Below are 13,401 nucleotides of genomic sequence, written 5' to 3'. Positions count from 1 at the left end.
ACATCAGTGTAGGTGGGGAGAGTATTTTTTATGAAAATGAAATAAAGTATTTGGGTACAATTTTGGATGCAAATTTGAATTTTATGGCACATGCGGATTACGCCATGAGAAAATTTTCCAAGAAAGTTGGGTTTATTAATAGAGTTGGAAAAAACTTATCGATGCATACAAAACTCCTGCTGTATAATGCCATTGCTGTTCCCCATTTGCAGTTTTGCTCCACATTGTTGTTCAACCTGCCTAAATACAAGGTGAAACAGTTTGACGTAATTCAAAATAGAGCAATGAGACTAATCCTAAAATGCAATCGATACACTCCTGTTATTATTATGTTAAGTGTGCTAGGTATGATGTCTGTCAGGCAAAGAATTATGTTTAGTGTGTATGTATTTATTTTTAAATTAAAACAACGTCTACTACCCACATATATTTGTGATAAAATAAGAGTGTTCGGAGACGTCTACAATTACTGCACCAGAAATAATACAGACTTTGTCCTTGATAGATGCAATACTAGTCAGATGTTAAATTCTGTACTCAGCAAGGGACTTATTGAATTTAATAAGTTGCCAACTGAAATCAAAAGCTGTGATAATTTAAACCAGTTTAGGAGGCTATTGAGAAAATTTATCAGTGTGTGAATGTCTTATTTTATTTTTATTTTTATACATGTTAACATTTTATTCTTAGTTTTAGTTGTTTCATTTTATTTATACACTTTTAAACAGTAATTTTAGTTATTTTTAAGTTTTATTTATACATACTTTCTTTTACCGTTTTATCCTTATTACCCTTGTTTGTGTAGTTGTTGTTTCGTATTTATATTTATTTTATTTTAGTTTTACAATTCTACTCGTACTTTGTTTTATTTTAGACTCATGTTTTATTTATACTTTTTCTGTAAGTTTTGTTTGTACATACTTTGTGTTATCATTCGTTTTACCTTTATTTATGTAATTGTAGTTTATATGTGTATTTATTTTATTTTTATTTTACAATTTTAACTCGTATTTTGTTTTATTTTTGCTATTTTATTTTAGGCTTAAATTTTATTTATAAATTTTCTGTATGTGAGACTTTTTGTATTTTTTGTATATGTATGCCATTTTGTATAAGCACACACTTTTTTTTCAACTTTTTTTTTCAAATTATTTGCAATTTTTTAATTTTTATTGATTTAAATTTTTAAGTTTTTTTTTTTAAATATGTATTATACTCGTATTATCTATATATTATGTATTACCTTTGTAGCTCAAGCTAAATAAATACATTATTATTATTATTATATTATTATTATTATTATTATATTTAAAAAAAAAATGATTTTCTGAAAACAAATGACTGGAACATTTCTAAAAAGACTTCCTAAAAAAAATTGAATGTTTTTTGGGAATTAATGCCTAGAATTTCAAAGTATTTAGTGATAGACAGGATTTTATGGCATATAATGCCTGGAATTTTTACAAACACTTTCTATAAATGCATGCCTGAAATTTCTATAAATATTTAATATTTTTTTGGTATTTTGTGCCTAGAACTTTCAAATGTTTTACAACTTTTTCAAAGTTAATGCCTTAAATTTATTTAATATTTTGTCGGAATAGATGTTTAGGAAAATATGTTGACAAAATATTCGGTAATTAACAACTAATTAATTAACAATAAAAAATTGATTTATTCTAAAATTTCAGAAATATTTCCAATTATTGCCTGAAATATTAAAAAAAAAGCAAAGTTTATGATTTTCTGGAAATAAATGCCTTGAATTTTTACCAGTAATTTTTTTTTTGATTTTCTGTAAATATAAATAAGTCCCTGGAATTTCTTTGAAAATTTCGTATTTTTTTATAATTTATTATGCCTAAAATTTGGAAATATTCGGTGGACTTTTAAACTCCAGCAAATCTTTATAGAATACATAAATAAATATTTGAATAATTACAGTTAGAGGAAAAAAAAAACTTATGACTTATGAACATTATTTTAATTTAAGATATATTTTTATTAATGGTTTTTTTTAAGATCGAAAAAACAGCCAACACATGATTCCTATAGTTAATTGTGTATAAAAAACACAGATATCCAGAAAAACAGATTCACAAGAGTGGCATTCACTAAACCAGGATTGTTTGTTATTCTTTTACACATACTGCTAAGATCTTGTCATATATAGGAAAAGTATTAATAGGACAAAACTCATTACACAATAAGATGTACACTTAACATTTTTCAAGATTTATCCATCTAAAATAACACACATTAATTTTATATATGAGAGGTTAGATTTTGTAAAGACCTTTTGAGGACACCACTCTATTTTTAGGAACATGTATTTTTTTTTTAATTAAATGACTTATATCGAAATTCTCTGGTCTTTGAATAACTGGCGTACTTATCTCATTAAAAAAAATTAAAAAAAAAAACATTGGCTCGTTTATTATTTTTTTCTCCAAAACGGTTCATTTTATCGATAATGAAGAGGAGTACCTTTTTTTTACCCTAGGGTTCAAGGTATCCAAATTTATTTTTTTTAGACTTTAACATACAGGGTGTTAAAAATATACGCATTAAAGTGTACAACCTAGTCCGCCCCTGGTAAAGTAAACAAGGTAAATGTATTTTAAGGATGTCATCTTAAGAGGTCCCTAATAGTGTTCATCACCTAAAATTTTTATTAAATGCTACCGGGTAGTTTAAAAGTAATTTATGAAAAACCAATTTGATCCAAGACTGTATCTTCGTAAAGAAGGCGTGTAGGATTTTTTTTTTAATAGGAACGTTCGGTATTATTTTTCGATGTTCTACCTGGATCCGAGAGATTTTCCACATGAACCGGGACACTTTGTATATTAACTTTTCAAGGCCTATTAAATGATAAATAGCAAATGTTAATATTACATATTATTTCATTTTTGGATTCTACGTGAAATTCCATGAAATTTCAGGGGTCACATGACATACCTTGGTAAAACCATTGCAGGTATATAACTTTCAAATTCCAAAGAATTTCACGTCGAATCCAAAACTGTATAAATATATGGAGCTTAAGAACTCTATGCAGTTACATTTAATACAATGCAGAGCCATCAAAATATTGACCTCATTATACAGCAAAATCTAAAAGCTATAAAATCATTTCTAAAAATAGTTGTTCTAATTTTTTTAACACTTTCTCTCCTTTTGCAAATTGAATTATATTTTTTTCCTAAATTGTGCCACCTTTCACTTACTACCGGCCATAAATATCGTGCGTGTTTCTCAATTTTTGATAACAATTAATTAGACAAAAGGATAGGATCTATGAAATTATTTTACACTATAAAAAAATACTCACACAACGTTCTGGAAACTCAAAAACAAAACAAACAAAAATATCCACCAAGAAATTCCCGCCACAAATTTTTCAAAAAAAAAAAAAACAAAAGTCGCGCGTTTAAACCCGTTTACTCCGGTTCACGTAGTCGTCGACGTTCAACTGTTCGTGTTTCTCTTCGACGAATGTTTTGAACGAGAACTTTGTGAAGCCGGATCGCGGTTAGTCCCACTGACCGACTTTCTTCGACTCGATGCGCTTCTTCGTCGTCACATCAACCCCAAGGTAGAAGAAGACGAAGAAATTCGACGGGTAGGCGTCTCAACGTCACTCGGTACTGGATCCGGTCGATAATCCGGCTTGCGGGGGAGTTTCACGAGAGGTCAATAAGGAAAAACCACCCCAATAAGTAATGATTACCGGATGTCTATGGTCAAGAAAGAACAAAAGATTCATTTTGAAATGTATTGAAAATTTGATACACTTTTGAAAGTACGAAATATTGTTTTGTGATATGTATAAATATTGTGGTGTGACCTATTAAATTGCCTGTAATTTGTTGTAGATTCCAAAAATTAAATAATATGTAGGATGTCCTATTTAAAATAAAGTATAATCTTTTTGGTTTTTAAGTTGATATGAATTATTATAAAAAAAAAACAATTTGTAAGAAAAATGTTTTTTATTGACATTGATGGTATTTATTTTGTAACTTCAATAGGTGTCCAATTAATTGAAATGAGCAATAATTGTACAAATTTTCAAAACTGTATCTTTCTTAGTTTTTGAGTTATGAGCAGGTCGATGAGATCTCTTAGGTAAAAAACATATTTTTTTCATAAAAAAATTTTTTCTCAACTTTTTGTACATTTTTCGATAAACCCTAAAATAGGTGTCAAATCAATTTAAATGAACAATAATTGTACAAATTGTCAAAACTGTATCTTTCTTAGTTTTTGAGTTATGAGCAGGTCGATGAGATCTCTTAGGTAAAAAACATATTTTTTTCATAAAAAAATTTTTTCTCAACTTTTTGTACATTTTTCAAAAAACCCTGAAATAGGTGTCAAATCAATTTAAATGAACAATAATTGTACAAATTTTCAAAACTGTATCTTTCTTAGTTTTTGAGTTATGAGCAGGTCGATGAGATCTCTTAGGTAAAAAACATATTTTTTTCATAAAAAATTTTTTTCTCAACTTTTTGTACATTTTTCGAAAAACCCTAAAATAGGTGTCAAATCAATTTAAATGAACAATAATTGTACAAATTTTCAAAACTGTATCTTTCTTAGTTTTTGAGTTATGAGCAGGTCGATGAGATCTCTTAGGTAAAAAACATATTTTTTTCATAAAAAATTTTTTTCTCAACTTTTTGTACATTTTTCGAAAAACCCTAAAATAGGTGTCAAATCAATTTAAATGAACAATAATTGTACAAATTTTCAAAACTGTATCTTTCTTAGTTTTTGAGTTATGAGCAGGTCGATGAGATCTCTTAGGTAAAAAACATATTTTTTTCATAAAAAATTTTTTTCTCAACTTTTTGTACATTTTTCGAAAAACCCTAAAATAGGTGTCAAATCAATTTAAATGAACAATAATTGTACAAATTTTCAAAACTGTATCTTTCTTAGTTTTTGAGTTATGAGCAGGTCGATGAGATCTCTTAGGTAAAAAACATATTTTTTTCATAAAAAATTTTTTTCTCAACTTTTTGTACATTTTTCAAAAAACCCTGGAATAGGTGTAAAATCAATTTAAATGAACAATAATTGTACAAATTTTCAAAACTGTATCTTTCTTAGTTTTTGAGTTATGAGCAGGTCGATGAGATCTCTTAGGTAAAAAACATATTTTTTTCATAAAAAATTTTTTTCTCAACTTTTTGTACATTTTTCAAAAACCCTAAAATAGGTGTCAAATCAATTTAAATGAACAATAATTGTACAAATTTTCAAAACTGTATCTTTCTTAGTTTTTGAGTTATGAGCAGGTCGATGAGATCTCTTAGGTAAAAAACATATTTTTTTCATAAAAAATTTTTTTCTCAACTTTTTGTACATTTTTCAAAAAACCCTGAAATAGGTGTCAAATCAATTTAAATGAACAATAATTGTACAAATTTTCAAAACTGTATCTTTCTTAGTTTTTGAGTTATGAGCAGGTCGATGAGATCTCTTAGGTAAAAAACATATTTTTTTCATAAAAATTTTTTTTCTCAACTTTTTGTACATTTTTCAAAAAACCCTAAAATAGGTGTCAAATTAATTTAAATGAACAATAATTATACAAATTTTCAAAACTGTGTCTTTCTTAGTTTTTGAGTTATGAGCAGGTCGATGAGATCTCTTAGGTAAAAAACATATTTTTTTCATAAAAATTTTTTTTCTCAACTTTTTGTACATTTTTCAAAAAACCCTGAAATAGGTGTCAAATCAATTTAAATGAACAATAATTGTACAAATTTTCAAAACTGTATCTTTCTTAGTTTTTGAGTTATGAGCAGGTCGATGAGATCTCTTAGGTAAAAAACATATTTTTTTCATAAAAAATTTTTTTCTCAACTTTTTGTACATTTTTCAAAAAACCCTGAAATAGGTGTCAAATCAATTTAAATGAACAATAATTGTACAAATTTTTAAAACTGTGTCTTTCTTAGTTTTTGAGTTATGAGCAGGTCGATGAGATCTCTTAGGTAAAAAACATATTTTTTTCATAAAAATTTTTTTTCTCAACTTTTTGTACATTTTTCAAAAAACCCTAAAATAGGTGTCAAATTAATTTAAATGAACAATAATTGTACAAATTTTCAAAACTGTGTCTTTCTTAGTTTTTGAGTTATGAGCAGGTCGATGAGATCTCTTAGGTAAAAAACATATTTTTTTCATAAAAATTTTTTTTCTCAACTTTTTGTACATTTTTCAAAAAACCCTGAAATAGGTGTCAAATCAATTTAAATGAACAATAATTGTACAAATTTTCAAAACTGTATCTTTCTTAGTTTTTGAGTTATGAGCAGGTCGATGAGATCTCTTAGGTAAAAAACATATTTTTTTCATAAAAAATTTTTTTCTCAACTTTTTGTACATTTTTCAAAAAACCCTGAAATAGGTGTTAAATCAATTTAAATGAACAATAATTGTACAAATTTTCAGAACTGTATCTTTCTTAGTTTTTGAGTTATGAGCAGGTCGATGAGATCTCTTAGGTAAAAAACATATTTTTTTCATAAAAAATTTTTTTCTCAACTTTTTGTACATTTTTCAAAAAACCCTAAAATAGGTGTCAAATCAATTTAAATGAACAATAATTGTACAAATTTTCAAAACTGTATCTTTCTTAGTTTTTGAGTTATGAGCATGTCGATAAGATCTCTTAGGAAAAATACATATTTTTTTCATAAAAATTTTTTTTCTCAACTTTTTGTACATTTTTCAAAAAACCCTGAAATAGGTGTTTAATCAATTTAAATGAACAATAATTGTACAAATTTTCAAAACTGTATCTTTCTTAGTTTTTGAGTTATGAGCAGGTCGATGAGATCTCTTAGGAAAAAAAACATATTTTTTTCATAAAAAAAAATTTTCTCAACTTTTTGTACATTTTTTAAAAAACCCTAAAATAGGTGTCAAATCAATTTAAATGAACAATAATTGTACAAATTTTCAAAACTGTATCTTTTTTAGTTTTTGAGTTATGAGCAGGTCGATGAGATCTCTTAGGTAAAAAACATATTTTTTTCATAAAAAATTTTTTTCTCAACTTTTTGTACATTTTTCAAAAAACCCTGAAATAGGTGTCAAATCAATTTAAATGAACAATAATTGTACAAATTTTCAAAACTGTATCTTTCTTAGTTTTTGAGTTATGAGCAGGTCGATGAGATCTCTTAGGTAAAAAACATATTTTTTTCATAAAAAAATTTTTTCTCAACTTTTTGTACATTTTTCAAAAAACCCTGAAATAGGTGTCAAATCAATTTAAATGAACAATAATTGTACAAATTTTCAAAACTGTATCTTTCTTAGTTTTTGAGTTATGAGCAGGTCGATGAGATCTCTTAGGTAAAAAACATATTTTTTTCATAAAAATTTTTTTTCTCAACTTTTTGTACATTTTTCGATAAACCCTAAAATAGGTGTCAAATCAATTTAAATGAACAATAATTGTACAAATTTTCAAAACTGTATCTTTCTTAGTTTTTGAGTTATGAGCAGGTCGATGAGATCTCTTAGGTAAAAAACATATTTTTGTCATAAAATTTTTTTTTCTCAACTTTTTGTACATTTTTCAAAAAACCCTGAAATAGGTGTCAAATTAATTTAAATGAACAATAATTGTACAAATTTTCAAAACTGTATCTTTCTTAGTTTTTGAGTTATGAGCAGGTCGATGAGATCTCTTAGGTAAAAAACATATTTTTTTCATAAAAAATTTTTTTCTCAACTTTTTGTACATTTTTCAAAAAACCCTGAAATAGGTGTCAAATCAATTTAAATGAACAATAATTGTACAAATTTTCAAAACTGTATCTTTCTTAGTTTTTGAGTTATGAGCAGGTCGATGAGATCTCTTAGGTAAAAAACATATTTTTTTCATAAAAAAATTTTTTCTCAACTTTTTGTACATTTTTCAAAAAACCCTGAAATAGGTGTCAAATCAATTTAAATGAACAATAATTGTACAAATTTTCAAAACTGTATCTTTCTTAGTTTTTGAGTTATGAGCAGGTCGATGAGATCTCTTAGGTAAAAAACATATTTTTTTCATAAAAATTTTTTTTCTCAACTTTTTGTACATTTTTCGATAAACCCTAAAATAGGTGTCAAATCAATTTAAATGAACAATAATTGTACAAATTTTCAAAACTGTATCTTTCTTAGTTTTTGAGTTATGAGCAGGTCGATGAGATCTCTTAGGTAAAAAACATATTTTTGTCATAAAATTTTTTTTTCTCAACTTTTTGTACATTTTTCAAAAAACCCTGAAATAGGTGTCAAATTAATTTAAATGAACAATAATTGTACAAATTTTCAAAACTGTATCTTTCTTAGTTTTTGAGTTATGAGCAGGTCGATGAGATCTCTTAGGTAAAAAACATATTTTTTTCATAAAAAAATTTTTTCTCAACTTTTTGTACATTTTTCAAAAAACCCTGAAATAGGTGTCAAATCAATTTAAATGAACAATAATTGTACAAATTTTCAAAACTGTATCTTTCTTAGTTTTTGAGTTATGAGCAGGTCGATGAGATCTCTTAGGTAAAAAACATATTTTTTTCATAAAAAAATTTTTTCTCAACTTTTTGTACATTTTTCAAAAAACCCTGAAATAGGTGTCAAATCAATTTAAATGAACAATAATTGTACAAATTTTCAAAACTGTATCTTTCTTAGTTTTTGAGTTATGAGCAGGTCGATGAGATCTCTTAGGTAAAAAACATATTTTTGTCATAAAATTTTTTTTTCTCAACTTTTTGTACATTTTTCAAAAAACCCTGAAATAGGTGTCAAATTAATTTAAATGAACAATAATTGTACAAATTTTCAAAACTGTATCTTTCTTAGTTTTTGAGTTATGAGCAGGTCGATGAGATCTCTTAGGTAAAAAACATATTTTTTTCATAAAAAATTTTTTTCTCAACTTTTTGTACATTTTTCAAAAAACCCTGAAATAGGTGTCAAATCAATTTAAATGAACAATAATTGTACAAATTGTCAAAACTGTATCTTTCTTAGTTTTTGAGTTATGAGCAGGTCGATGAGATCTCTTAGGTAAAAAACATATTTTTTTCATAAAAAAATTTTTTCTCAACTTTTTGTACATTTTTCAAAAAACCCTGAAATAGGTGTCAAATCAATTTAAATGAACAATAATTGTACAAATTTTCAAAACTGTATCTTTCTTAGTTTTTGAGTTATGAGCAGGTCGATGAGATCTCTTAGGTAAAAAACATATTTTTGTCATAAAATTTTTTTTTCTCAACTTTTTGTACATTTTTCAAAAAACCCTGAAATAGGTGTCAAATTAATTTAAATGAACAATAATTGTACAAATTTTCAAAACTGTATCTTTCTTAGTTTTTGAGTTATGAGCAGGTCGATGAGATCTCTTAGGTAAAAAACATATTTTTTTCATAAAAAATTTTTTTCTCAACTTTTTGTACATTTTTCAAAAAACCCTGAAATAGGTGTCAAATCAATTTAAATGAACAATAATTGTACAAATTGTCAAAACTGTATCTTTCTTAGTTTTTGAGTTATGAGCAGGTCGATGAGATCTCTTAGGTAAAAAACATATTTTTTTCATAAAAAAATTTTTTCTCAACTTTTTGTACATTTTTCAAAAAACCCTGAAATAGGTGTCAAATTAATTTAAATGAACAATAATTGTACAAATTTTCAAAACTGTATCTTTCTTAGTTTTTGAGTTATGAGCAGGTCGATAAGATCTCTTAGGAAAAAAACATATTTTTTTCATAAAAAAAAAATTTTTCAACTTTTTGTACATTTGTCAAAAAACCCCGAAATATGTGTTTTACCAAAATTGTCCACATTTTCAAACATTTATCTTTTGTTTTTGAATTATATAAGCAAAATGATAATTTTTATAAAAAAAATCCAGTTAATTCTTAAAAATCCTTTTATCCTCTTTTCTTCATCAAATTTTCCACTTTTACTAAATTGGGAAAAACATTGAACGAAAACACGAGACAACGAAATTGCTTCAGGAAATTCAATTTTTTTTTCAAGCAAGTATTAGCAACCGGAGAATTTCTATTGTTTTTCCAATTAAAAACAAACAATGTCAATATTTCCGAAAAATTGGTGCAATTTCCTTTGTTTTTCCTAAAAGTGGTTCAAACATCTTCCTATATTTTTTAGGTTCTCTATATTTGGTGAGAAGTTTAAATTCCTTCAAAGAAAGTAAAGAAATTTGCGATATTAATTTTTTTGTTGTAATTTCAAAAAATTTAATATTTTTTTCTTCATTTAAAAACTCTTCCAGGAAGTTGCAGAAATCTTCCATTTTCTCCAGTCTTTCCTTCATTCCTCTATAATTATTACAGTATAAATTAAAACGCAAAATTTACAATGTCACAGTATACCTGATACGTAAAACATACATAAGTTACATGTTATATACACGTTTCGCCAAACTAGGGCATTATCAGATGACGAAAACACCCGATTTTAATTTTAAAGGATTTTTTTCTCAACCCCTTGTACATTTTGTAAAAAATCCTGAAATAGGTGTCTAATCAATTTAAATGAACAATAACTGTAGAAACTTTCAATACTATAACTTTCTTAGTTTTTGAATTATGGACATGTTGATAATCTGAGTGATTAATCAATTAAATTACATAATAATATATAGAATGTTCCCCTTAAAATAACAGATTGAAATTACTAAAAAAAAAATCAACATTATTATGTCATTTTTAGTAGTATTTACCATTATAAGTAGTTCTTGAAAAGTTAAAACAAGGAGGTGACAAGCGTTTTTCCTTTATGTTAAACATTAAACAAAAAACGTGATTTTTAATTGTTTATCTTTCTGAAACGGTACCATCAAAGAATATCATGTGCCTTTCAAATTTCATGGATTTTCACGTAGAACCCAATAATGCAATAATTTAATTAGAGAGCCCCCTATGACTGGTAAGTGATTTTATAAATCCTTATAATACCGATTAAGAGTCCTTAACCCAGTTGAACGCGGGAATAACGTGTAAACAAAAATTAAAATTCAAACCGAATAATCACATTAATAAAAGTTTGCTCATGGGTGACCGACCAAATACGCGAAATTATTGCGAAAATTCTATAATAGTTACGTAAAATTTATTTGAATAAATGTTCCTATGGATTTTCTTAGAAAATTAAATGATTAACATGCCAGGTGCTATACTTAATGGTGATTCATAACGTTTTCAAATACTTAAATATTTTCTATTTTTCTTCATTAAGTACTCCCTGTATAGTTCATTATACAGTGCTTTTATTAAATGTTGGGGAGGCATCCCTCTTTATTTTTTGAATGGATCAATTCAAATTATTAAAACTTGACGGAATTCAATTGATTAATGAATACTATGTTTTAAAGCAAAATTGACAGATGAAAATTTCAAGATGGCTGCTGGGCGCCATCTTGAAAAAAAAATTAAATGGAAAGGGTGCTCTTGTGGCACATCATTTTGAAGCTCCTGACAAGTACTTTATAACCCTTGAATATAAATTCAATATCTACCTACTATAAAATGATGGTACATTTAATAAATACCTGAATAATGTAATATATCGAATAAATACATTGAGTTCAATTCAGAAGATGCTGGAAATGGTTGCCTTGAACTTCTTGACACAAGAACAGTCGGTGTTCGAAATTTTACACCGAACGTTTTCAAATACACTAACATCGATATTTCTACAAATATTCGTCATTGTCTGTCGTAAGTCCGATACTGAAGCAGGTTCAGTTTCGTACACCTTTTACTTCAAATAGCCCCATAAAAAAAAATCTAGAGTTGTCGAATCTGGCGAGCGAGCTGGCCATTCCGCAGGTCCTCGACGGCTATTTGAAGCAATAGGTGTACAAGTAGTTCAAGGCAACCATTTCCAGCATCTTCTCAATGTACTTATGTATTTATTCGATATATCAAGTTAAATGTTAATTATTAAATTTTTAAATTAAATTTTGACTTAGTGGAGCCATCTCGCCGCAAGCTTAAAAAACCCAAGTGGTTCTCGCTTTAACCGACTTAGGCAGCGTCATCTAGTTCTGAGTGCGGCTGGCTGCTTGCCCGACACCTTCACCATTTTCATCAATAAAACGGTGTTTTCGCTTCAGATGGTCGATTTGAAGAAGTACATGGTTCTGGTCAAACAAAAATAACTTCACCATGGCTATTTGGCAATTCTTTGCATTAGAGTAAATAATTTGTGCTTCATCAAGTAGTTTAATGGTTCAAGGAAAAACAATTGAACCTCAAAATCACTTCTCCCAACTATTCTACTGAGAGAGAAAGAGAGAAAAAACAAAATAAACTTTCCAATCCCCAGGTCGCAGTTTTCCTCACTCCCCCCCCTCCTCTACCTGCGGTACCTCAGTGGGTCGTCAAGAGTCAACCGCGACCCGAGTACCCGCTACACCATAGAAATCTTCTTCTCCTATACGTTCTTCAATTGTTGTTCTCTTCTTCTACTTCTTCTTCTTCTTCTAAACACATTAGACACCGTAAAGCGTATAGTAATGTAACCGTGGCTAATAAACCGTTTGCTAAAACTGAATTTTTATTTTATTTCTCTTGTGTGGACGAAAAGTGTGCCGAAATGGCGAAGGGACGTCGCGTTTTGGTGTTTTGGGGGTTGGTTTTGGTTTTGGTGCGGTGGTGTGCCGTAAGTGGGAACGGGATGGAGATAGACGGGTGTGCAGGGCAGGAGTCTTGCATTAGGATGTTACAGCCCGAGGGTAAGTGGGGCAGAAGTGCTTTTTAATTGGCTTTAAATTAAAGTTTAGTGATTTCCAGTTGTTGAACCGGATTTTTTTTTAATGGGGAAACTAAACGGTCATTTATTCGAATAAAGATAATATGAACTTTATACAGGGTTGTCTTGAAATGACTTATTTAAGTTTGTTAATATGCTCGTAAGTCAAAAAGTCAAAAAATGTTCAATATATTGAATTGAAATGTTGAATACAGGTTCTTTGATTGAATTCATTGGATACGTGTTTCGTGATTTTTGGAAAATTTTCCAAAAAATCGAGAAAAAATTTTTTTTGAGAAAGGTATTTTTTTTGTTGGAAATTTTAGTTTTTTTCATAAAAATATTTTTTTTATCAATTTTTTGTTAATTTCTCGAAAAATCCTGAAATAGGTGTCTAATCAATTTAAATGAGCAATAATTATACAGGTTTTCAAAAGTGTAACTTTCTTAGTTTTTGAGTTATGAGCATGTTAATATATTTAAAAAAAATATTTTTTTCACAAAAATATTTTTTTTCTCAACTTCTTATAAATTTTTTAAAAAACCCTGAAATAGGTGTCTAATTAATTTAAATGAGCATTAACTGTACAAATT

The 13,401-nt window shown here is 27.4% G+C and overlaps 2 protein-coding genes across 4 annotated transcripts in view; one reads left to right on the top strand and one right to left on the bottom strand.

Annotated features, from left to right (window-relative positions):
- Nucleotides 1-3,529, bottom strand: part of LOC126736222 (kielin/chordin-like protein) — an 82,492-nt gene extending 78,963 nt beyond the window's left edge. Inside the window, exon 1 of the mRNA XM_050440478.1 lies at nucleotides 3,335-3,529. The gene's annotated coding sequence lies outside the window, so the exon portion shown is untranslated. The remainder of the gene's footprint in view (nucleotides 1-3,334) is intronic.
- Nucleotides 1-13,401, top strand: part of LOC126736223 (putative epidermal cell surface receptor) — a 78,220-nt gene that overhangs the window by 21,572 nt on the left and 43,247 nt on the right. For 2 of the 3 annotated variants that reach the window (XM_050440481.1, XM_050440479.1), the window contains exon 1: nucleotides 12,315-12,790. The exons of the other annotated variant lie outside the window; for it this stretch is intronic. In XM_050440481.1, the coding sequence (XP_050296438.1) occupies nucleotides 12,652-12,790 (139 nt within the window). In that variant the 5' untranslated portion in view covers nucleotides 12,315-12,651. Of the gene's footprint in view, nucleotides 1-12,314; nucleotides 12,791-13,401 lie in introns of those variants that run through there. 3 annotated transcript variants of the gene reach the window in all.

The sequence above is a fragment of the Anthonomus grandis genome, chromosome 5 (genome assembly GCF_022605725.1).
Source record: "Anthonomus grandis grandis chromosome 5, icAntGran1.3, whole genome shotgun sequence".
NCBI lineage: Eukaryota > Metazoa > Arthropoda > Insecta > Coleoptera > Curculionidae > Anthonomus > Anthonomus grandis.
Note: the sequence above shows the minus strand (reverse complement) of the source record. Positions and strands in the feature narration are given on the sequence as shown.